This window comes from Eleginops maclovinus, chromosome 12, assembly GCF_036324505.1.
Source record: "Eleginops maclovinus isolate JMC-PN-2008 ecotype Puerto Natales chromosome 12, JC_Emac_rtc_rv5, whole genome shotgun sequence".
NCBI classification, from domain to species: Eukaryota; Metazoa; Chordata; class Actinopteri; order Perciformes; family Eleginopidae; genus Eleginops; species Eleginops maclovinus.
Window position 1 is genome coordinate 15100087 of NC_086360.1, and position 24157 is coordinate 15124243.

Below are 24157 nucleotides of genomic sequence, written 5' to 3' on the forward strand. Positions count from 1 at the left end.
CAGCACAAAAAGCAACTGTCTGTCTATCTCCAGCACAGAGTGAGCTTCAGTATTGTGTGTGTGTCCTCCTCAGATTACCTACCTCCAATAGATCCCTGTCTAAGTAGGAAAGGAAATAAATAACTTAGAGGTCAGGCTGAAATCTCCAAGTGACAACATCTGGGTAAGTCTGCCTGTTGGTGTGTAATACATGTTTTTCCATAGATGTAAGGACAGGGAGAGACAGATGTGGGCACATCTGTAGGTGTGCAAAGATGACTCAGAAGGGAATAGCAAACACCATACGCAGAAGCGGTTCTTACCCTAGTGAATTCAACAGATATCAGTTATTTGTTTTACCTTAAGGTGATATGAGTAACAGCTGAACACAGTAGATGTAATAAATGAGCTAAACCTCATGATATCTCAGTATTATTATCTTGAAAAAAGGTTAAAAATGCACTTCATTGTTTTTACGTATTAGGTCCACCTTATGCGTCGCAGGAAGCTGTACAGTTGTATAACATTGAAAGGGGGGGGGGGGGGGGCATCAGGGTTAATTCAAAGTTGGTGTAAGACCTAAGACTAAAATAAGCAATGGAGAAAAAAATGGACGCTCTCTTTAATAGTCACTACCCAAGTAACCTCTCTGTTCCATATAGAGCAAGCTGACGATGTTTGAAAACAGGAACTAATAATGAATAAAGATTTTCTCCATTTATGTTCCTGCATTATTGATCCAAAAGGACAGCTACTCAGATTCATTTTAATATTTAGACAATAAGGGCCCAATCTTCCTTGCTGCACCACTTGAATTCAAAAGTTAACGCTTCAGAAAGAAGAGACCTAGGGGAGGTCAGAAACACATAAGCACAGCACAGAAAAACAGTTTGGTGGTCCTGATAGGAGATAGAGATGCAAATACACCAAAAAATTTGAACAGAAAAACAGAAGAAGGAAAATAATGTACATTTGTAGAGAAATATGCATGACAAGAGAGGAAGGTGAAAAACAGAGTCATACACAGAGAGATAAACAGACATGTGAGTGAAAGAAAGACGCGATAAAACAGACAGCTTTAGGAAAGAAGCTGACAAGGTTATCTAGCCGAGTGTGTGCCAACAGTCCTCAGAGGACGGGCCTGTCTAAATGTCAACACAGACCGGAGCAAAGAAAAATGCACTGAATAAGATATACAGCAGAGAGATACAAGAGGTGGACAAACTGAGACACGGCGGTGGGGTCATTCACATCAACAGAGGCCCGTAATACTGCCACCAACACAGAGCCATTGAAATAAAAATGTTAATGAAACTACAATATAGCAAGTGTCATAGAAGTTTGTCATTTGAAATCTAAATACTTGTCTCTTTAAGCTCTGAAACATCTGAAAATCATATTGTTGCCAGTGTTTGAAAACAAAGGTTCTGCATGTATTTGTTTTATCCTTTAATATATAAATATAATATGTCATTTATCTTCTACTGCTCCTATATGGAGAACATATGAGTGTTTTTTTATTTGAGCCTCCTTGACCACAGCAACTGCTGGATGGACTCAGAGTAGGTTCTTTATCACCACCTGCAGGATTTCCTTTATTACTGCAACTACATACACCAAGCAGCAACAAACCTGATAAAGCGTCATAGTGTTGCAGTTGATGCAAATACATATTCTTTTTTTACATGGACTGGCAAAAGATGAAAGTTAGCTTGATAGTTGGAATGTGTAATTAATGAAAAAGGTCAAGGATACTTTACATTTAAATGGTTCTAATCTTATAGCTGCAGCCTCATCAACAGGTGAGCAATTCTTTAATCTGTGATCTGAGGATTGATGACTATATTGAACCTGGACATGAGTTTGTGTTCTCATTTATTTTTGTAACACCAAGGGTTATGTAAGATAAACACTCCTAGCTTACATATGTCTACGGCAATAAGGGCCTCTTTATCAGCAGAGTCAGGAGGTAAGAGGGGAGTGATAACCACTCTGGGACATGTTTCATATGATGCTTGAAATATAAAAACTGCAACACTGGTCTGCTGCAAAATAACCTGCTTTTTAAAAAGAGTGTTTTGGCATGACAGTCACTATAGGATAAGACACAACTGCGTCCCCCTAATAACATAATTACATGTAGTATATGTGAAACCATTCAATAATGTGATATAACTGCACACAACAAAAAATGACTGTGACATTTTTAACCTTTTTAATTTAGAAATATAATAAACACAACCAACGTCATGTTTTGTAGAACTGTCACATAATCCAAAACTGTTAACTGACCTTTACATTTAAATATATATATACTGTTTTCAGTTGGCTATACATATTGCATCCCTAAATAAGGCATTAAACCGCTGTCCTTTCACAATCACAAAAAGGGTAAAATATAGTTTAAAGCCTTTAGTCACCATCATTTCAAAGAGTAATACAGTAGTTTGGCTGAGACACTATAAACACCTTGGGCTGCTCAACCATGAAGATGCCTTCATCATCAAAACAGAGACAAGTGTAGAACTTAAAGGCCACTTTAAGCAAAATGATTTAAAATATCCAATAGAAGGATAAAATACTCTTGAGGGATCCCCTTCATATTGAGGAAAGGTCTGCCACTTATGTATTTTTCATATGCCATTATTACGACGTAAAATGTATACAGTTATTTGCCTGGATGTGTACATGCACTGCTGACTGAGTGGTCAGCAAACCTAGTCTAGTAAAATGAAGAGGTGGTTGGTGATTTCAGGAAGTGGTTCAGGCATAGAGCGGCTGGTAGCCATTCCTCCGGCTGCCAGTTTTACAGGTGATCACACACACGCTGAGCATGCCAAAGAACTGCAACAACAAAGATAAAGATGATTAGACTAATTAGCTTCAAGTGCAGTTGCTGGAGGTCCACCTCTTATGTCGTTGGACAAGCTCAAGTATTTTCATTTTCATTTAACATATCACACAGTTAGAGCTTAGAGAGCAATTTGCATTGTGATAACAGTGAGCGGTATTTAAAGTTAAAGGTCCCCTATTATGTAAAAAGCACTTTTTGATGTCTTTTATACATAAATATGTGTCCCCGGTGTGTAAGGAGACTCACAACGTGTCAGAAAATACAACCCTCTCCCTTTTCCTCCTTACCCACATCTCTAAAACGGGGGTACAAACGAGCTGATCCAGATTTGCATTCCTTGTGACGTAATAAGGAAAATGTGGGCTGGCTTTACATTGAACTCACGTCAACGTCCCGCCCACGTGACACGTCCCAACCTATCGTCCTACATATACAGTCGCAAGCTGAATCCCCTCTCGCAGCAAATGCGTGTCTGTGTATTCAGCAGGATGTCTGCAGGAGGGACTTAGTGTTGTATCAGTATCTCCAGGTAGCCAGCTTCAGCTCAGCTCAAATTTAAAGCTACAGTCACAGAATCAGCACTTCAGAAACAGGGCTGAAATAGAGGGGTATGAGGCATGCTACAATGGGTGATCTGTTTGGTATATTGAGCAAAACACTTAACAGACAGGTTTTGTGTAGATATGGCCCTACAGTATATTGTTCAAATAAAGCCTAATTGGGGACCTTCAAGCTCATTCACAGCTGCTTAACTGTATGTGACCCTCTTTACCTTGATTATGGCGAAGCCCAGAATGACAAGCATGGCGTAACTCAAGACATCCTGCAGGAGCTGATCCAGCTTCACCTCACAGCCCTGAAAGATATGCAAGTACAGTGAGTGCACACATCCTGGACACACACTTTGTAAAATGTCTGCCTGAATTAAGCCTGTGATTTATTGCCTCAGCGGTGGCCGATAATAATAATAATAATAATAATAATAATAATACAATCAAATAATTCCATAAAAGACCCTCCCTGTTTAAAAGTTGTTTTAAAGTGGTAGGAAAGCATTTAAAATAATTTATACAGTAATAACAAATATACAGCTTGTGTAAGATTTACCTGTGTGTTAAGCAGGTCTGGTTGGTCCACTCTGCCTGTGCACTGTGATGTTCTGTTTTTACAGCAGGACAGAGGCACTGTGTTGTTGTGGCTGTTAAACCAGGTGGTGTTGGACCAGTGGGTGTAATTCATGACACCACAGCACTGCAACTGCACAGAGACAAAGTAAACAGACAAGAGATAAGATATTTAATTTGAATAAAGTCGAGGACAAAACAAATATCAAACCGAAAATAACAGTAAAGCTTGATACTATATAATCAACCTCATGTTTGAGCCAGTATTGGTGTGCTACAGAAGTTTTTGGGAATGTGTGAAGTCTTGTTTGTTTATTTGGACCTGCAATCAACCTGCTTTATCTATTGCTACCACTGCAATTTGCAGAATGACCGTTAACAGACCAAGATTGTATGTGTTTGTGTGTGTGTGTGTGTGTGTGTGTGTGTGTGTGTGTGTGTGTGTGTGTGTGTGTGTGTGTGTGTGTGTGTGTGTGTGTGTGTGTGTGTGTGTGTGTGTGTGTGTGTGTGTGTGTGTGTAAATATAGTTCAATAAGAGCATGTAGTTGCTGAGTGCAGTGGTGTTTATGGTTTTTTGTCTGTACTCAAAGACGTTTCTCTGACAATTCTCATTAGGTCAGGCTGGCTTGGTTTTTGAGCTCATACAACGTGACATTGATATACAGTACTAACCAGTACTAATACAAATATATCACATTACTTTCTGCTGTTGTTGTGTTTTTCCTAAAAGTCTGGCTGGATAAAAAAAAGAGGCAAATTGAAAGAACAAGAGAAGGAAACGAAAGCAAGCATGCAAGATCGATTGCAAGCAAAAAAGGAAGAGGTTAGAGAGAATAAAAATAAACTTAGAAAAAAAGCTAAATATATACAGTAAAATATAACACAAACCTGAGTCTGCAGGTAGTCCACAGCTTTGGTCTCAGTAGTCTGTCCATCATAATTCACAAAGACTTCACTCATAGAGCGCTCCAGGTCTGCGTTTATCTGGACACACATGGACACAATGTTGGACGCCATGTTCAAAAGTACCATAGCAGATTTAAAATGGAGATGAAATTCTGAGCATGGTTTACTGTCAGCACCAAGCATTGTGTGACGCAATCTGTGACTTACCTTGCCTTTGTAGATGAAGCTAAACACCAAAGCAGCCACTTCAGCGGCAAAGATCGCCATTATGATGAGAAAGAACTGTAGGGGATGAAGATGAAAGAAGGTGTGAAGAACTTAAGTGAGTAAAAAAAGAGCGATAGGATCAACCAAAGCTAAAATGATAGCTAACATTACAACTAAATGTTTGCCGTCAGACTCTAAAGCTGAGCATGCAGTTGAAGAGCCTGACAAACAAACATGTGTCCGTGAAGAGAGAGCACTTACAAAGCTGAGTCCGACTTTGGACTCCCGGATTGTAGCGCAGCATCCAACCAGGCCAAAAATAAACATCACCACGCTGACGCCGATGATAATAGCAGCTGGGACCAGTGTGTACTTGTCCTGGATGAAACTGTCAAAGTTGCCGTAGCTCTTGATCACATAGGCCCCGACATAGGCCAACACCGCTCCTGCAGCCTGCAGGGAAACATGTAACACATAAAGGTGATGAGCATAGACACTTAACATGCATATCAGAATGGTTCCTTATCACATATGCTCACTAACAATTCACTTAAGTAACTGAGTAAGCTGAAGTAAAGTAAGATTTTATTTATTAGTTAGTCATTTTTTTCTATGTTTGATATAGAGTAGTTTGTACACCGGGAATAATAAAACCTCAGTATTCTCAGACTAAGTTATCGCAAATACAGAAACAAAGACTTTGATAGAGTTAAAGGGATTTGAGACATAATGTGTGTTCCTCTCTGTGCTTTAGATGACAATGCCAGAAGAAAAATTGCCAAAATCCTAAAAGAAAAACCTTTCCTTCATGAAGAGCAATATTTGAGTTTGTTAGTTTGGTTTTATTTTACCATCACAACATGATAAGTTAAAGAAAAACAGGAAGCAGAATAGCCAGGATTAGCCCTTTGTTTAAACACTACGAGAAAAAGCACTGATAGATCTGTTTTCCCTTTATTATCTGCTGGGGTCTCATGTGATGAACACCGGATGTGAAGGTCATTGATGGTCTTTCAGATGTGGATTAGGCATTAAGTCACACCATAATCATGGCTTTTCTTCAAGTCATGCTTGAGCAGTGAGCTCATCAATCATAAGACTGCACGTACATGGGCCAGTTGTGTCCAGACTGTACTGCAGTGTCACACTGGGTCTTTAAAACTGGTTTATCATTTTATTGAAGAATAACCCAATTCTGTTTTCTGTATCTGGTCTATAATGAAGAATGCAAAGTGAAAAACAATGGCTCGTATTAATCTCATCACCAGCCCTTCCCTTTGCCCTTTGAAACTATGTATCAGATTCAATTCAGACTCTAGTCAGTGATGAAAACAGCCCAGCAGAATGTGATAAAATGCAAGAATCTAAATCTGCTGAGTGACAAAAACTATATTGTAAATTACACTTCAAAATCTCAAATGAAAAACTAGATATACTAAATATAACTGCTTTTATACATAGCAGAAAGATGACAATATGTTACATTTCCGTAGCAATGTAGCAAATGTGGTTTATGCTGAAAGTCAAAAAGCCCCTGCATGTGACATTTACAGTATCACTTCTCCTGCAATAACTTGAGTCAAAGTTTGTGTGCTTGTCTGTTTGTGTGCGAGCATGTGTGTTTTGTGCGGCCTAACAATCATTCAACCTCCACTTCGGCCTCATGACTCACTGCTCCTAATCACTCCACAGTCACGAGATGGCTGTGGGGTAGTTACTCTACCCCCTTCTCCCCCCTCTACCACTCACCCCTAATCTTTTCAGAAATTCTGATCTTTTTTCTAAGAAGCAGGACAAAGAGGATTATACAACGTATAGCCACCTTTCTGGAATGTGAGAAACCTCTGAGGCTTGATTTGAGCTTGACAAATGTACTAGAATGGTCTCAAAGATCACAAAAAAATGTGTGGGGAGGAGGGATGTGGTACAGTGTTCAGCTGCAGAGTATAATCTGTAAAGACAGATCCACCAGTGGGACAAGTAAAGTTAAGAAGGATTATTTGATTTTAGTTTTAAAAGGAAATAAAATCCTAAGCAAACGTCTGTTATGCTTGCTCATAGTATAAAGCAGCACTGTTGTTATTCTTGATTCAGTAATCAAATCAGATATGATAGTGATACCCATTATGAAACAAATGACGCCAAAAACAACCAAACAAAAAAAACTCTTCTTGTTGTTGACAGAAATAATCCATGCTTCTGTTTCCCTTTTAAACACACACTCAGCCCAGTTCTCTGACTCAATAATCAAATTACCTACACATCTGCGACAGACAGGCACTAAAGTGTACTGGACCCTCAAAACTCATTTCCTCTGCAGATAGAGGAGAGAGCTGACAGCTGGGCAGAGACATGGTGAATATGATGATCGAACAAGATATGCTAACTTTGAAAATGACTGAGTTTAAGCTGGCTTGCTGGCTGGCTGGCTGGCTGGCTGGCAATTTTACGGAAAGTCCAGTCAGACAGTGAGTACCACTATATGGAAATATTACTAATATCCTTTAAGAAATCATGTGGCTTCTTAGAAATTACCAACGCAGATGTGAACCATATTAGGATACAGCACAAATGAGGAAGTACGGTATAGTGATGGCGACTGCAGTGGTTAGAAAACTGGGGCAGGCTACCACGATGTTTACCCCGTCACAACTCTGATTTGTAGGATGGAAACCTTAAAGCGCACAGGAGTAACTGACTACTGAATAATAACAAATAGCGATGTATGGCGGGAACAGGCAAAGAACATAATGTTGCACAGCCACCAAACACATTTAATTCTTATCACTATTAACTCAAATCTGTGCAGGTGGATATAACGCGACTTACCCAGAAAACCAGGCTGAGGAAGAGCAGGACGGTCTTGGAGGTGAAGATCCCGCAGTCCATGTTGTGTGACTGAGGAGCAGGGAGTGAAGGAGGACTGAGTCTGGGTACACTTTTTATCTCGCAGGGCGCCGAGCTGCTTCTCCTGATGTTTTGGTCACAAGATTCCTCGCTCTGTCTGGCTGCAGTGACTCTGATCACATGGTCACATGCTTCGGGGAGGAGAGCAATGTAACACAACCGGTTTTAGAAGATCGCAGCCCCCTGCAGGGAGGCTGCGTCACACCACTCCCTCAAACCAGAGGGAAACAATCCCGCACAGAAATATAGCCTAAAACCAAAAAATATACAGTAAGCTAATGAGACAGTTAAAACCGAAGTTATCGTTTAGTATTGCTGCTTTTTTAAATTGTGGTTTGAGTAGGCCTACTTGGAAAACATATTAAGTAACATTTTAATACTGAGCAACACATTTATGTGGATCTTATCTTTATCTCAAATAATATGCTTGAGCATTAACTTTAATGTGAAAATATTTGTATCCGGTTTTTGGAAATAAGACTATGAATACTTTTCACGGATTTTGTTTTTGTAGTTCTTCTGAAGTCAATCATGACACAACGTTCAAGTTGACTCATGAGGCTGTCATGAATCTGTAAACCCATTGAAACTGGTCACTGGATGATAATAATCCGCTACTCTTCTCCTCAGTTGTTAACAGCAAATATATCGCTTGGCCCTTTTGAAACAAAAACAGAGAACTGTGGGGATAAAGCACAGGGGACATTTGCTGCCAGGCTAACAAACAATGGTTTTATTAACACTGCTTCTGTTGGGCGTTGGATGTATGACTTATGCCTCAGGTGAATTACAGTACAAGGGTTAATAGTTGTGATTAAATCCACTGACATGTTACGATGGAGTGAGGAGCACATTATAAAGGAAAAATATGCTCTTGGGAACATGAGGGCACAAAATCACAACACTAACAATTTTGGTTACTCTTTGCTTAAGGAAGTCAAAGTTCTGCTTTAGTCGAATAGACAGTCAAAACTATCCAGACTATATGCAGAGTAATGAAAGTATACCCACTTTCCAATGATAAGCTATTATAAAGCATGAATTTACCCTTGCCACCTCAATGTCTTACATATTTAAATGCATTTCAAAGTTTGTAAAGGGCAAAGTCTGTCTTACAAATACATTTAAGTTAATAATCTTTTATTATTTTTTTTGTTATCAGAAATAACAATAACAGAAATAAAAATTGTAATAACACAAATGATAATATGTATAATACAAATTAGAATAATAATTGCGAGTAAAATATATTTGTTTATCCAACTAGTGAATCATATAACCAATGTTTATACACTTGCAGTTTGGTCAAATTAAATAACTGATTTTGAAAACAACAAAAATGTCAGTTGCAAATCTGAAACTTTTATTTCAAATTGACCTTAAAAACTTCATTTACCCAAACTATTACGATGTTGGTATACCAAAGTATAGAAACCAAACAAAGTTGTCTATTATAGACTGAAAAATGCAGTCAGCTGAATTTATTGCCATTGTTTCTTTTGCACTTGATTTAATTAATCTATTTACAGTCTATGATTTATATGCAAATAATATTGCTGCTGACAGATCATTATGGAATTATTGGTTTAATTGTTCTCGAACCACCGCCTGGTTAAATAAAGAAACTGGCTTACAATAGCATGAACGTGAATGCACCATTCACTTGCCACTTCATAAAGAGGGAAAAGGTAAAATAAAAACCCGGGAAATTAATCTTAAATTCGTTTTTCGACCGCTCCTCCTTACTGAGAGATAAGTCTTGTTCTGGCTGAGGTCCAACTCCCTCCACACAGTCATGCAGCAATATGTTTACTATACACACAGGAAAAACTTTATTTTTATTACTTTTAAATGTGGTTATTTTACTTAATTGTGTACGTTACACATTGATTCAAACTGTGATGCTAATGCAAAGTAATATATGTATATGGTGAGTCCAAATTGCTGCGTTTGCAAGGCAACTGTGTTTCTTTAGGAATCTTTAAGTACATTTAATTAGCAAAAACGAGGGAAACAAATCTTAATTTCGGAGTCAGTATATCAGACACATTACTATTTATGCTTATTTAATCATATAAGTGTGTACTTAATTGTTTGGTGGGTTAAACCTTGAAATGTTCAAAATAAATGCCTCAAATTACATTTTACTACAGGCATGCTTTAATATTACAACGCATTAAAGCACCTTTTGTTTTATATGCCTCAAAATACCTATGTCGATATAGACAATCAAAATTACGCTGATTGTTATGATGTGTCTTTAATATGGATAGCCAATATTTTACGCTGCAATTTCAGGGAATAATCGAGCTGGAGAAAACACAAACTTCATCAACTAAGCCATGGAGAGAAGAGGCGCAATGTGTGGCGAGGCTGCCTCTACACGGCTCTCATCCTGGCTTTATAAGGCGTGAACTTGTGAAGAAGACAAGCAGAGATATCACTCTGTCCCTCTCGTTTTCAATACCACTTCATTTATCCCGGCATCAGCGCAAATACAATGTCTTCTGCGGTCAGTGCTGTGTCCTCGGCGGCTCCAGCCAAATCTCCAAAGAAGAGAGCAAAGTCCCAGAAAAACAAGAAGGGACCCACAGTGTCAGATCTGATACTAAAGGCCGCATCCGCGTCCACTGAGCGCAGCGGCGTGTCCCTTGCAGCCATCAAGAAAGCTTTGAAGGCCGGAGGATACGACGTGGTGAAGAACAGAGCCAGAATCCTCGCAGCCGTCAAGCGCTTGGTGGCCAGCAAATGCCTGGTCCAAACCAAGGGCAACGGGGCCTCGGGTTCCTTCAAGGTGAACAAGAAGCCCCCAACACCTCGAAAGAAGGTGGCGAAGAAGAAGAAGAAGCCTAAGGCGAAAAGCTCCAACAAAGCAGCCGGGGATGCAACTCCAGCAGCAAAGAAATCCCCTAAGAAAAAGAAAAAGACAAAGAGCCCCAAAAAAGCACTGAGGCCAGCTGCGGCTAAAAAAGCGAAGAAGTCAAAGAGTCCTAAGAAGTTCAAACGCAGGGTTTCCAAGTCCACCAGAACCAGGTCCGCTGCCAAGAAGTGAAATCTGAACAATCAACACGATGTTTACCTCGTCTGTGGACCAACATTCTGCATTCATTTCATGTGTCATGTAAGCTTGCTTTAGCTATTTTACACTTATTCTTCTACAAAAGAAAACACTGAACCTGCTTCTGTGACACAGGTTTCGCTGTCATTTACTGCCATGGTTTGTAAAGATTTGAATAGCAATTGTAGAAAAAAATAAACATGTTTTAATTTGTAGAGTGTATTGTGTGGTTTTATTTCATTTTTGAACAGAAACATTACTTTGACAAACGGATTATAACCTGTAGCATTGTATACACTCCTTACTTAAACAAAAAGTATCTGGGTAATAAGTTGTTGCATACAATATAAAACTGAGGAAAAGCTAAATTAACTGGTCACTGTCGAGTGTCCATCAAATGGAGAACTGAGTGAAGACGTATTTGATTTTGGACAAAGCTAAATATTGTCTCGATTCAAAATGACGCAGTAGACGAGCGAAACGTTTGGAATGGCACTTTTACGCACTGTTAAGCACAGGGACTACGGCGTCCAGCACTTAGTATTCACACACATTTTAACACCAGTGTTTGTTGTGTTGCAGGCACAAACAGTCGTTGTTTTTACAAGTTATTTTGTAACTCAGGCAATCGGCTTTTGTCTTCAAAATATGCTGAAAAGAGTTGGTTGTGAAATAACCTGGACTCGAATCGTTCATTTGTAATGTTTTAAATTGTTTTCTTTTCGCCAATTTGAACTCAAAATTTGATATCAGCAGATAAAGGCTGCTTATTACACAGCAGCTGGTTACTCTCGCCAGCTGCCTGCCAAATGCAGCTAATCTTCACTGACAACGGGCATGACAAGTCGTTTTCCAGTCCCTCTTATCTCCTGCAGAAAAAAACCCCAAAAAACATGATGCCAGGGTTCACCGAGGGAGAAGAGATTACACAGTCTCGCGGTTAAGTATAACCATATAGTAACTACTGTAGTCATCTTTTTGATAGGTTTAGGAGGTAGGCCGGCACATGAGCAAGTAATGACTGTCTGGCATTGATTGAGTTGGGTCTAATGAGAACAATTACAGATTAGCAGAGAGGTGGTGTCCAACTATTGTGTCGAAGAAATCAAAAGTACACAACTCATTGCCTTTTTGATATAAAATACGGATGAAGTAGTAGATCAAGTGTAAAACAAATTGTGGGCAATGCGTCGATTCGCACAGCTGTAGAGTTCAGCAGCTCTATGGTTTGTGTTGCCATCTACTGGTCGGACTCAGTATTAATGTATTCGCTGTAGAGGAAGCAGGGAAGGCCTGGCAAGGTTCACCTCAGGTCAATTTTCTTTAGTGTTATACAGTGAACACTGACAATCAAGCCCATATTGAGTTTGGCTATTATGAACAGTAAAATATAAATTTGCAATCAATTGAAAACATAAAAGTAGTAAGATAATAAACCATGTGGTATACAACATATACTTATTGCGCACTAATTAAAATAACATGTAAACACGTTTTAAAACAGGAAATCTTACATTTGACTTGCACTGGTATTTTTCTTAAATTGGTAATCATATTTTGGTTTTTCTTAATGCCAAAATCACGTTTTTTGTGTAGTATAGTTTATTTTGATTTGTATTCCTCTTAGTCTTAAAATGAATTTCTAGAGGTGCTGCGTGGGAGGGGTAGTGTCACAGAAGTGTGCCCACATGATTTATAAAATGTCAAAAATGTTGCCAATATTACAGAAATGTGGAAAATAATGAAGTTTATTATTTTATATACAACAGAACAATTATTGTGTTTACTTAGATTGCTCCAAATTAATAGTGCATTTCTTTTAATCTGATTCTAGGTTTATTCCTACATGTACTGTTTTTCCTTTTGACCTAGGCTTAATTGAATGTATTTGTTGTTGCGTGGTGACACAGACTTAGAAATTGTTTGGACATTTCCAGTGATGTACATTCATGTGACAAACATGCAAAAAACAATGCCACTTCCTTTAAATTTTTGTTTTCATATCTGCTTTTTGTTCCATTGAAAAAGAGGAAGTCTGTGAGGAAAATAGCTTTACCTTAAAAGAAGAATACTGTTGTGAATTTTTAAATGTTTTTATACAGAAAGTTACTTTTCTGTGAAAGAGAATAGGCTTGATAATATTTAAGAAACGTTTTCAGGTGTTATCACATTAAGGTTATTTTTTCTATTAAAAAGCGAAGAAATTCAAAGCAGACCTACAAAAAGTAACATCAGCACCCTCCCCACCAATTGTTAAACCAAAGGTTCCTGTTTGTCATATGATAAAGAAGAACAAGGACAAGGACAAGCGCATCAGATAGGAGGACCCTGGCTGTACCTTATAGTCAGTTCTCTCACCCATTAGGACACAGTCACCATGAAGGTAGCAGCAACCTTCCTGGCTCTCTCCCTCCTTCAGGTCTGCTCTGCAGTCCCCATCAGCCGCCCCACCAACTGGCTCAGACAATGTCGTGACGCCGCCACCAACCTCTCTGTCCCAACAATGGAGGTGCTGCCGGGCGGAGGCTGGGACAATCTCCGAAACATGGATACAGGTCGAGTCATGAACATCAGCTACTTCCAGTGCCAAACCACCGAGGATGGGCTCTACCTAATCCCAGATGAGGTGTTTGTCATCCCCCACAAGGAGACGGGTGTGGAGACCAGCTCAGAGATCATCAGCTCCTGGCTGGAGCAGAAAAGCTCTACATCTCACAGCATTAATGCAGACATATCCTACTTATCTGTGCTAAATGGAAAATTTTCAAAAGAGAATCAGAGGATGAAAACCCACCAGGTGAAAGATTCTTCAACTACAACCAGAGTGCAGGTAAGTTTCTAATGCCATGCTTTTGATCCACTTAATAAAAAGCACAAGATGTTACGGCGGCAGTTATGTATGAAAGAGATATTCAAATATTAAAAGTATTTCTCCATAAATCTGCAAGTGTGAGACAGATGTCCTTTTTTCAACTGCAGTTCTGGATAGATTTTACACATGTTACCTTGGAAATCAAAAATATGAATAGTAGATGAATAAGTTGAAGTGTATACAAGCTATACTATAGACATTATCTTTTTCTTCAAAGGTTCGAAACTTCATCTACACAGTAAAGGCTTATCCTGACTTCACTCTGGATGCACGTTTTGCTCAGCAAGCCAAAGAAATAGCCGAAGCAATTGAAAACAACCAAACAAGGCACGCAGAATACCTCTCAGAGAGGATGGTGCTGGACTATGGGACCCATGTTATCACTAGTGTTGACGCTGGGGCCACTCTGGTGCAGGAAGACTATCTCCGTTCTTCATACGTGTCAGACAATCTTTCAGAGAGTTCCTCTGTCAAAGCGCAGGCAGGCTTCAACTTTTTTGACAAACTCAAGTTTGACATAAGCAGCCAAAATACCCAGCAAAGTTCTTCACTTCAAACATATCAGTCCAATATTCAGTACTCTCTAATCCAAAGCCATGGTGGCGGCACACCTTTCTATCCTGGCATCACTCTGCAGAAGTGGCAGGAAAGTACCAGGAACAACCTGGTTGCTATCGATCGGTCTGGATTCCCCTTACACTACTGTATAAACACCAACACCTTCCCTGACCTGCCTCAGCCTACAGTTGATAAAGTGGCGGTTGCAGTGAGTCAGGCCGTAGAGCGATACTACAAGGTCAACATGAGGCCTGGGTGCGTCGACGTCAACTCTAAGAACTTCAACTTCCAAGCCAACATCGATGATGCATCATGTGAGGGCCCTGCTACAAACCTCAGTTTTGGTGGTGTCTACCAAGAGTGTGTTCATCTTAGCTCAGACGCAGGTCCACTATGTGCTGCTCTGGCCCACAAAAACCCTGAAACAGGGGATTTCTCCTGTCGTTCGCCTTACAATGCCACCTTACTGAGATCAGAAGTTAGACAGGAGGGCTACTCTTCCTACGAATGCTATGACCAAAGCTATTCGTGTTGGGTTTTATTAACTTGCCATCACCAAGTGTGTCAGCACAATTACCACGTTCGCTCTGCTCGTATCAACACCTACTGGTGCTCTGTTAGCGGCAAGGCCCCAGACAACTCAGGGTATCTGTTTGGAGGAATATATAGCCCCTCTCTCCTGAACCCCCTCACCAATGCCAAAAGCTGCCCCCCAAACTTCATCCCATTACATTTTCTCTCAGATGGCCAAGTGATCTGTGTGAGTCACGACTATGAAACTGGCACCAGCCACTCAGTGCCATTTGGAGGACTCTTCAGTTGTCAGTCAAGCAACCCACTGGCTGGGGGTCAACGTCGCTGCCCTCCTAAGTTCAGCCAGCACCTCGCATCAGTGAGCGACGGCTGCGAGATTCTTTACTGTGTCCAGTCAGGCCTGTTTACAGGTGGGGAGCTGCTTCCTGTCCGTCTGCCTCCTTTCACCAAACCTCCACTTGTCAGCATGCAGGCAACAAACACTGTTATGGTCATGACTGAAGGAGACAAGAGCTGGGTCAGAGTAGGGCAGACTAAGGGATGGAAACTGGCCAAAAAAGAGGAAATGAAAGAATTTCTTCTGAAGCTTAACCCAGAATTGAATCATGTGTCTAGTGGTGAAAAGGCAGGGATAGTCTTTGGGGTGATTGGTATGATGATACTGGGGATAGTGGCAGTAGTTCTGGTGAGGAAAAGGAGGAGGCTGTATGGGTTTAGGACGGCTGGGGGCTATGAGGAACTACATAGTGAGATTAATTGTGCTGAGGAGGAGAGAGGGACACGCAGCAGGAGGCTTGAGATAAACGCACAAGTTTAAAGGCTTGGCACCCAGAGATTCTGGTTAATCTGGTCGGACTAATTTCATTTTTCACCTTCTTTTCAATTCTCACCTCAGAAATCACTTACATCCTTTTTACATAATTGAACAATTCTCCAATGTTTAAGGGCTTCCTGTTTTCAGTTTGACTGTGTATTAGTTATTATTCTTTTGATATGCTAGAATATAATTTGGTAATTCACATATATCATATAAACAACTTCTATGGAATGTAAATGTTACAGTTTTCCCAAATAATTTATTCATAAACTTTTTTTTTTTTTTTTACTTTGTTATCTCAAGTAAGCTTTGCATTTTGCACAAAACCGGTGTCATTATGTTGAATCCGGATTGATGAAATTAAAATGAGGCTCCAGAGCCTTTGGAAAAAAATAAAACACTATCCAAAGTCTACAGTGAATCAGTACTGCCCTCTTGAGGACGAGATGCAAAATGTCAGGTAGTAAATCACATATAGGAACCCGTCTGTTTGATATGATTTCTAACCTTGTTATGACCTTGTAACATTTATAAAAAACATGAATATCTTTTTACAGATAATCGATTAACATGTTTTGGGGCATTTTTTCTCTATTGTTTAAATTAAAGAAAGATTACATTCAGGCTTTTATTAGCTTTCTGTACTTCCTGTATCATGCTACTGAAATTGTGAAGATTTATAAATGTCAGTTAAACTTGTCTACACTGTACCTACTACTAATAAAGATAACACCAAACCATTCAATGAATTTAGTTCTTATTTTTTGTATTATGCTTTGTATATCTGTTCATGTAAGAACAGATATTTAACAAATACCTTGGACAGGGCTTAGTGAAACTAAGATAATGAGCAGACCTGTTTAACAGGCTGAACAATCTCGTGAGGAAGGCTGGCTCTGTTGTTTGAGTTAAACTGGACACTCCGGAGAAGGTGGCTGAGGGGAGGACAATGAGGAAACTGGACAGTATCCTGGATAACCCCTCTCCCCCCATCCATGCAGAGCTAGTGAAGATGAAGAGTACGTTCAGCCACAGACTCATCCCACCTCGGCAAAGCACTAAGCGCCTTGGCAACTCCTTTGTGCATGTAGCCATCAGACTGCACAACAAGGGGTTAACCAAGTGACTCACTGACAATACAGGTACATCTTATCTTATCTTATGAGGAACCTGGCTGCACCTTACAGTCCGGAGTCTCACCCGTTAGGACACAGTCACCATGAAGGTAGCAGCAACCCTCCTGGCTCTCTCCCTCCTTCAGGTCTGCTCTGCAGTCCCCATCAGCCGCCCCACCAACTGGCTCAGACAATGTCGTGTCGCCACCACCAACCTCTCTGTCCCAGCAATGGAGGTGCTGCCGGGCGGAGGCTGGGACAATCTCCGAAACATGGATACAGGTCGAGTCATGAACATCAGCTACTTCCAGTGCCAAACCACAGAGGATGGGCTCTACCTAATCCCAGATGAGGTGTTTGTCATCCCCCACAAGGAGACGGGTGTGGAGACCAGCTCAGAGATCATCAGCTCCTGGCTGGAGCAGAAAAGTTCTACATCTCACAGCATTAATGCAGACATATCCTACCTATCTGTGCTAAATGGAAAATTCTCAAAAGAGAATCAGAGGATGAAAACCCACCAGGTGAAAGATTCTTCAACTACAACCAGAGTGCAGGTAAGTTTCTAATGCCATGCTTTTGATCCACTTAATAAAAAGCACAAGATGTTACGGCGGCAGTTATGTATGAAAGAGATATTCAAATATTAAAAGTATTTCTCCATAAATCTGCAAGTGTGAGACAGATGTCCTTTTTTCAACTGCAGTTCTGGATAGATTTTACACATGTTACCTTGGAAATCAAAAATATGAATAGTAGATGAATAAGTTGAAGTGTATACAAGCTATACTATAGACATTATCTTTTTCTTCAAAGGTTCGAAACTTCATCTACACAGTAAAGGCTTATCCTGACTTCACTCTGGATGCACGTTTTACTCAGCAAGCCAAAGAAATAGCCGAAGCAATTGAAAACAACCAAACAAGGCACGCAGAATACCTCTCAGAGAGGATGGTGCTGGACTATGGGACCCATGTTATCACTAGTGTTGACGCTGGGGCCACTCTGGTGCAGGAAGACTATCTCCGTTCTTCATACGTGTCAGACAATCTTTCAGAGAGTTCCTCTGTCAAAGCGCAGGCAGGCTTCAACTTTTTTGACAAACTCAAGTTTGACATAAGCAGCCAAAATACCCAGCAAAGTTCTTCACTTCAAACATATCAGTCCAATATTCAGTACTCTCTAATCCAAAGCCATGGTGGCGGCACACCTTTCTATCCTGGCATTACTCTGCAGAAGTGGCAGGAAAGTACCAGGAACAACCTGGTTGCAATCGATCGGTCTGGATTCCCCTTACACTACTGTATAAACACCAACACCTTCCCTGACCTGCCTCAGCCTACAGTTGATAAAGTGGCGGTTGCAGTGAGTCAGGCCGTAGAGCGATACTACAAGGTCAACATGCGGCCTGGGTGCGTCGACGTCAACTCTAAGAACTTCAACTTCCAAGCCAACATCGATGATGCATCATGTGAGGGCCCTGCTACAAACCTCAGTTTTGGTGGTGTCTACCAAGAGTGTGTTCATCTTAGCTCAGACGCAGGTCCACTATGTGCTGCTCTGGCCCACAAAAACCCTGAAACAGGGGATTTCTCCTGTCGTTCGCCTTACAATGCCACCTTACTGAGATCAGAAGTTAGACAGGAGGGCTACTCTTCCTACGAATGCTATGACCAAAGCTATTCGTGTTGGGTTTTATTAACTTGCCATCACCAAGTGTGTCAGCACAATTACCACGTTCGCTCTGCTCGTATCAACACCTACTGGTGCTCTGTTAGCGGCAAGGCCCCAGACAACTCAGGGTATCTGTTTGGAGGAATATATAGCCCCTCTCTCCTGAACCCCCTCACCAATGCCAAAAGCTGCCCCCCAAACTTCATCCCATTACATTTTCTCTCAGATGGCCAAGTGATCTGTGTGAGTCACGACTATGAAACTGGCACCAGCCACTCAGTGCCATTTGGAGGACTCTTCAGTTGTCAGTCAAGCAACCCACTGGCTGGGGGTCAACGTCGCTGCCCTCCTAAGTTCAGCCAGCACCTCGCATCATTGAGCGACGGCTGCGAGATTCTTTACTGTGTCCAGTCAGGCCTGTTTACAGGTGGGGAGCTGCTTCCTGTCCGTCTGCCTCCTTTCACCAAACCTCCACTTGTCAGCATGCAGGCAACAAACACTGTTATGGTCATGACTGAAGGAGACAAGAGCTGGGTCAGAGTAGGGCAGACTAAGGGATGGAAACTGGCCAAAAAAGAGGAAATCAAAGAATTTCTTCTGAAGCTTAACCCAGAATTGAATCATGTGTCTAGTGGTGAAAAGGCAGGGATAGTCTTTGGGGTGATTGGTATGATGATACTGGGGATAGTGGCAGTAGTTCTGGTGAGGAAAAGGAGGAGGCTGTATGGGTTTAGGACGGCTGGGGGCTATGAGGAAATGCATAGTGAGATTAATTGTGCTGAAGGAGGAGAGAGGGACACGCAGCAGGAGGCTTGAGATAAACGCACAAGTTTAAAGGCTTGGCACCCAGAGACTCTGGTTAATCTGATCGGACTAATTTCATTTTTCACCTTCTTTTCAATTCTCACCTCAGAAATCACTTACATCCTTTTTACATAATTGAACAATTCTCCAATGTTTAAGGGCTTCCTGTTTTCAGTTTGACTGTGTATTAGTTATTATTCTTTTGATATGCTAGAATATAATTTGGTAATTCACATATATCATATAAACAACTTCTATGGAATGGAAATGTTATAGTTTTCCCAAATAATTTATTCATAAACTTTTTTTTTTTTTTTTACTTTGTTTTCTCAAGTAAGCTTTGCATTTTGCACAAAACCGGTGTCATTATGTTGAATCCGGATTGATGAAAGTAAAATGAGGCTCCACAGCCTTTGGAAAAAAATAAAACACTATCCAAAGTCTACAGTGAATCAGTACTGCCCTCTTGAGGACGACATACAAAATGTCAGGTAGTAAATCACATATAGGAACCCATCTGTTTGATATGATTTCTAACCTTGTTATGACCTTGTAACATTTATAAAAAACATGAATATCTTTTTACAGATAGTTGGTTAACATGTTTTGGGGCTTTTTTCTCTATTGTTTAAATTAAAGAAAGATTACATTCAGGCTTTTATTAGCTTTCTGTACTTCCTGTATCATGCTACTGACATTGTGAAGATTTATAAATGTCAGTTAAACTTGTCTACACTGTACCTACTACTAATAAAGATAACACCAAACCATTCAATGAATTTAGTTCTTATTTTTTGTATTATGCTTTGTATATCTGTTCATGTAAGAACAGATATTTAACAAATACCTTGGACAGGGCTTAGTGAAACTAAGATACTGAGCAGACCTGTTTAACAAGCGTGTATCTTTTTTAATGTTGCATGCTTAACACATGGAGCTATATCTTCTTAATTTATTTTATTATACAACACAGGCTTGAATAAGGAAAATGCAGTTGCAGCCTAATGCATTGTGCTATACAGGAAACATGAGTAAACATAACAGAACGAAGGCCAGTACAAACATGCACATACTGATTCTGTAAATAAGAAAATATTTTATAAAACACCTATTTTCCCTGACCTAACTGAGAAAATACAAACATTCCACCCACATCTAAAAACAGACACTGGCACGGCTGACCTCACAGTGTTGGTCAGGTTATCAGCACACAGACAGGACAGCTCAGACGTTATACACTCAAAAACAAACAGTCACTCCAACAGACAGACACACATGCACAAACATACACATAGCCATTTCCCGTAAAAAATGCTTGTCCTAATGTGCATATTTTTGTCTCGTGACTACACACAACTCTCCCTCCCCCACACATGCACTTCAACACATGCACGAACGCATATGTACACTCACAGACAGCTGTGTGGGATTCAAAGAGCTGGGTCATGAACATGAAAACAAACCCACTCATGCTGAGGAAATTGTTAAGGCCTGGGGAGAAAGGAGAGCGAGAGAGGGGAAAAGAGGGACAGGGCAACTCCCTCCTTGGTGTTTTTCATAAGGCGGAGGACGGACAAAAGAGTGCACTCAGCAGGCTTTCAGCACAACAATAAAGCCAAAGCTTTTTCAACCGGGATTTCATTTCCAGCAGAATCAAGAGTTTAGTCCGCTTTCAGTTCATCTTTTACAGTGACCTGCGCCGTCAATGGGGTTAGTAAAAAGAAGGACGCACAACAAATTTGGTTTTTTTGGCTGTTAGAATCTGGAGAGGAATTTCAGTAGACAGAGAAAGCTAGATTGGGAACTACCAAAAAGACGGAGACAATCTGAAGGGCGAATAGAATACAGTCCAAGGTAAGGCTGCTTGTCTAGATTGTGAGGTATGTCTTTGTTGTGCATGTTTTTTTTGGAGTTGACACATATGTGGCGAGATTACAGAGGGGATTAGGACTGGATCTGCATCTAGTGTGTAACACATCTTTCTGCAACTATTCTGCAGTCTGTTCACTCACAAACCTGGGGAAATCATTTTTTTATATCAAAGGAACCATGCTGCTTGTTTCCTGTTAAAGGGAGCATTTCATAGCAGATTAGTAATCTGTAGGATGCAACCTTTAACCACTGCTTTTTCACCCTGAACATATTGTTACCATTATGTATACAGTCTACCGTGATACATTTAGGCAACCATGCACGCTGGAAGATACCAACGGAGAGACATCCTCCTGTTTACATTGGCTTCACTGGTACTGTTGGAGGTGTGCAGCGTCCGGGGCTGTCGTATCGGCTCAGGCTCAGAGTGTGAGAAGGCCCCTTTTGTACCGGGCCACAACCTAGCTGGGGAGGGTTTTGATGTGGTGCGGATGCGTCGAACTGGGGCATACGTCATTAATGTCAAAGCTCATCTGGTCGACAACCACACCTGTACACTGTGTCCAAACCGCTTCCAAGGCGCACAGGTGAAAACTTAAGCCTTCTCTTTTTAATTCTTTCCATGGTGTGTCCTACCAACAACTCTCTTCTGTTCCTTCTCTGTTTCCTCCTTCCACAATTCCTTTAAATATTTGTCTTCCTCCATCTGCATCCAACACATCATCCTGCCTTCTCTCTCCTCCTCAGATTCAGAGGCTCCCAGCTGCAGTGCTCGACTGGCGTCCCTTCAGCCGCTGCAGTAAGCAGCTTTCTAGTGCCCTCCACCACTCAGTGGACTCCCTGCTGCGCAGCTCCAACTCGTTGGTTAACAACAACTGGGGCCTGGGTCTGAGTTTAGATAATATTGGCAAGGCAGTGCTAGGAGGAAGCCGCTCAGACTTGGCAAAGTTTGCTCGTTCGCAGCACAGTGTGGACAAGGCCACGTTTGCCACCCATGAAATCAGTTGCACCTACTACAGGTAAAGAGAAGGGAAGGCTGGTTGAACCGGTGCTTAGTAATTATATGCAATTTGATGGTGATGTGTAAATACTTGGATTCGTTAATATTCAGCAATGCCAGGACCCAAATTAGTATTACAGTAAAGGTTATCTGCAAATACTAGCTCACAATGTTTTTCCTGTATTTATGGAAGGTAAATACATTTTCTCCAGATATACTGTACGTCAAAGGTGTGCAGATGTTTCTTTCCTTTTTCGTTAAAAAAAAAAGATGTTGTATTCAAGTCTTGTTGTGTTATGGTTGAACTCTACATGCATTTTGTTTTTTCAGCTACAGGCTGGCTGATCACCCGCAGCTGAGTGCAGAGTTCACAAAGCATCTAAAGAGACTCCCACAGAGCTTGAATACAAGCCAGAGCCGAGCCCTATACAGACGGCTGATAGACACCTATGGAACACACTACATACACCAGGTCAGCGGAGCAGTGCTGTTTCTGTCTTAGTACTTGTACTGCAGAATGTCTTTTCATACACAGTGCAAATACTGCTGAAGATAAGGATGCAGGGTGGGTACGATGAACCTTTTCATATTTGTTCTGACTCCTAGGTCCAGCTTGGTGGTAAGGTGAGGCGAATCACTGCCTTCAGGACCTGCCTGGCCACTCTGAAAGGGTTCTCTGAGTCTACCATCAAAAACTGCCTGAACGTTGAACTCCGAATGGCTCTCGGTTTCCTCCCTGGCAATGCAACCTTATCCAACAAGTGCGACAACCTCCTGAAGGGTAACATGAGTATGGGCTTCTACCAAGGCTTCATGACCCATAAGATTGAGGTTATCGGAGGGGAGAGGTATTTCCCAGACATCCTCTACCAGGAGGACCCATCTGAAGCGTACCAGAGCTGGATGAACAGTCTCCACGATAATCCCGATGTGGTTTCTTACGCCATCTTCCCCTTGCATCATCTGGTGGATGACTCACAGATCAGTGATAATCTGAGAAGCATTGTCACTGAGTATATTAAAGATAACCAGCTGCAGGATGCAGTGCTCAGTTCGAAGAACTGCTCCCCGACTTCCAACCTAGACCACAACTGCTGTCCTCTCCGAGCCGGCAGAGGAACTCTAAGGCTAGAGATCCACAGGGCTGCAGGCCTGAGGGCAGACACCTTCACAAAAACCGACGCTTATGTGAAGATCTTCTACAATGGCATGTACGAGGAGACCGAGACAGTGATGGACAACAACGACCCGCTGTGGAACGTGACTTATGACTTTGGATCGGTGGAACTTGGTCAGGCGTTGAGGTTTGAAGTCTGGGATAGAGACGTTCTCTACAATGATGTAGCGGGCAGATGTGTCGTCTTCCCTGAGCGAGGAACTCACTCTCTAAGCTGCCAGCTGAGCAAAGGAGTTCTCTATTTCACCTACACCATCAAATGTGATGCTCACTTGACTGGCTTCAGATGTGGACGATACTCCCCCAATTCTGAGTAATTATTAGATTGCAATGCGTTAATGTAGATTTGAGCATTTTCTTCATACATAAAAAGGTGCACTTTCAGTTAATGTCTTTCAGTCGCAGCTAGTTAACCCTATATATTTTAACTGTAATGATTTGACAACATTTTTAATGCTGGACCAACTTCCCCTTATTTGAAATGCAACTTCAGCAGGTTTTGGTCGGCTGTTTTCCGAGTCATTGTCTTGTAATATTTCAGTATTAACTTACCAAAGTCAAAGTTCTTGTGCATCGATTGCACAAACCAAAATAAAGATTGTCACCTTTAGTTGTCTTAATTCTGATACAACTACTTATATCAATAATGCATTGATAACCAAAAGGGCTACACACAAATCACCATTTCTGCACACAATC

The 24157-nt window shown here is 41.0% G+C and overlaps 5 protein-coding genes across 6 annotated transcripts; 4 read left to right on the forward strand and 1 right to left on the reverse strand.

Moving 5' to 3' along the window:
* Positions 1-2171: 2171 nt before the first annotated feature.
* tspan36 (tetraspanin 36) lies at positions 2172-8138 on the reverse strand. Its single transcript, XM_063897427.1, has 7 exons — positions 7900-8138; positions 5332-5523; positions 5071-5145; positions 4846-4941; positions 3941-4090; positions 3606-3689; positions 2172-2823 (listed from the first exon to the last, which is right to left on the reverse strand). The coding sequence occupies exons 1-7, from the start codon at positions 7957-7959 to the stop codon at positions 2743-2745; spliced, it is 738 nt and encodes a 245-aa protein (XP_063753497.1). The 5' UTR covers positions 7960-8138; the 3' UTR covers positions 2172-2742.
* Positions 8139-10146: 2008 nt separating this feature from the next.
* Positions 10147-11248, forward strand: LOC134873643 (histone H1-like). The gene has a single exon (XM_063897428.1). It carries the CDS (start codon positions 10478-10480, stop codon positions 11027-11029), a length of 552 nt encoding a protein of 183 aa, XP_063753498.1. The 5' UTR covers positions 10147-10477; the 3' UTR covers positions 11030-11248.
* Positions 11249-13334: 2086 nt separating this feature from the next.
* LOC134873595 (macrophage-expressed gene 1 protein-like) lies at positions 13335-16556 on the forward strand. The gene is made up of 2 exons (XM_063897355.1): positions 13335-13865; positions 14125-16556. The coding sequence occupies exons 1-2, from the start codon at positions 13413-13415 to the stop codon at positions 15814-15816; spliced, it is 2145 nt and encodes a 714-aa protein (XP_063753425.1). The 5' UTR covers positions 13335-13412; the 3' UTR covers positions 15817-16556.
* A 141-nt stretch (positions 16557-16697) lies between these two features.
* LOC134873596 (macrophage-expressed gene 1 protein-like) lies at positions 16698-20184 on the forward strand. Its single transcript, XM_063897356.1, has 2 exons — positions 16698-17488; positions 17748-20184. Exons 1-2 carry the CDS (start codon positions 17036-17038, stop codon positions 19419-19421), a joined length of 2127 nt encoding a protein of 708 aa, XP_063753426.1. The 5' UTR covers positions 16698-17035; the 3' UTR covers positions 19422-20184.
* A 118-nt stretch (positions 20185-20302) lies between these two features.
* On the forward strand, positions 20303-24068 carry prf1.5 (perforin 1.5). Of its 2 annotated transcripts, none has more exons than XM_063897358.1 (5): positions 20303-21263; positions 21574-21868; positions 22029-22300; positions 22612-22753; positions 22888-24068. In XM_063897358.1, the coding sequence occupies exons 2-5, from the start codon at positions 21599-21601 to the stop codon at positions 23773-23775; spliced, it is 1572 nt and encodes a 523-aa protein (XP_063753428.1). In that variant the 5' UTR covers positions 20303-21263; positions 21574-21598; the 3' UTR covers positions 23776-24068. The 2 variants fall into 2 exon arrangements, with proteins under 2 accessions (XP_063753428.1, XP_063753429.1); XM_063897359.1 differs by having other exon boundaries at positions 21593-21868.
* The last annotated feature ends 89 nt before the right edge of the window (positions 24069-24157 follow it).

Coding starts and splice junctions, on each gene's coding strand:
- LOC134873595 (XM_063897355.1), top strand. CDS start 13,413: ATGAAGGTAGCAGCAACCTTCCTGGCTCTCTCCCTCCTTCAGGTCTGC. Junction 13,866..14,124: donor CAACTACAACCAGAGTGCAG/GTAAGTTTCTAA, acceptor TTTTCTTCAAAG/GTTCGAAACTTCATCTACAC.
- prf1.5 (XM_063897358.1), top strand. CDS start 21,599: ATGCACGCTGGAAGATACCAACGGAGAGACATCCTCCTGTTTACATTG. Junction 22,301..22,611: donor ATCAGTTGCACCTACTACAG/GTAAAGAGAAGG, acceptor TTGTTTTTTCAG/CTACAGGCTGGCTGATCACC. Junction 22,754..22,887: donor GAACACACTACATACACCAG/GTCAGCGGAGCA, acceptor TCTGACTCCTAG/GTCCAGCTTGGTGGTAAGGT.
- LOC134873643 (XM_063897428.1), top strand. CDS start 10,478: ATGTCTTCTGCGGTCAGTGCTGTGTCCTCGGCGGCTCCAGCCAAATCT.
- LOC134873596 (XM_063897356.1), top strand. CDS start 17,036: ATGAAGGTAGCAGCAACCCTCCTGGCTCTCTCCCTCCTTCAGGTCTGC. Junction 17,489..17,747: donor CAACTACAACCAGAGTGCAG/GTAAGTTTCTAA, acceptor TTTTCTTCAAAG/GTTCGAAACTTCATCTACAC.
- tspan36 (XM_063897427.1), bottom strand. CDS start 7,959: ATGGACTGCGGGATCTTCACCTCCAAGACCGTCCTGCTCTTCCTCAGC. Junction 5,524..7,899: donor TCCTCAGCCTGGTTTTCTGG/GTAAGTCGCGTT, acceptor GTTTCCCTGCAG/GCTGCAGGAGCGGTGTTGGC. Junction 5,146..5,331: donor CCAAAGTCGGACTCAGCTTT/GTAAGTGCTCTC, acceptor CATCCCCTACAG/TTCTTTCTCATCATAATGGC.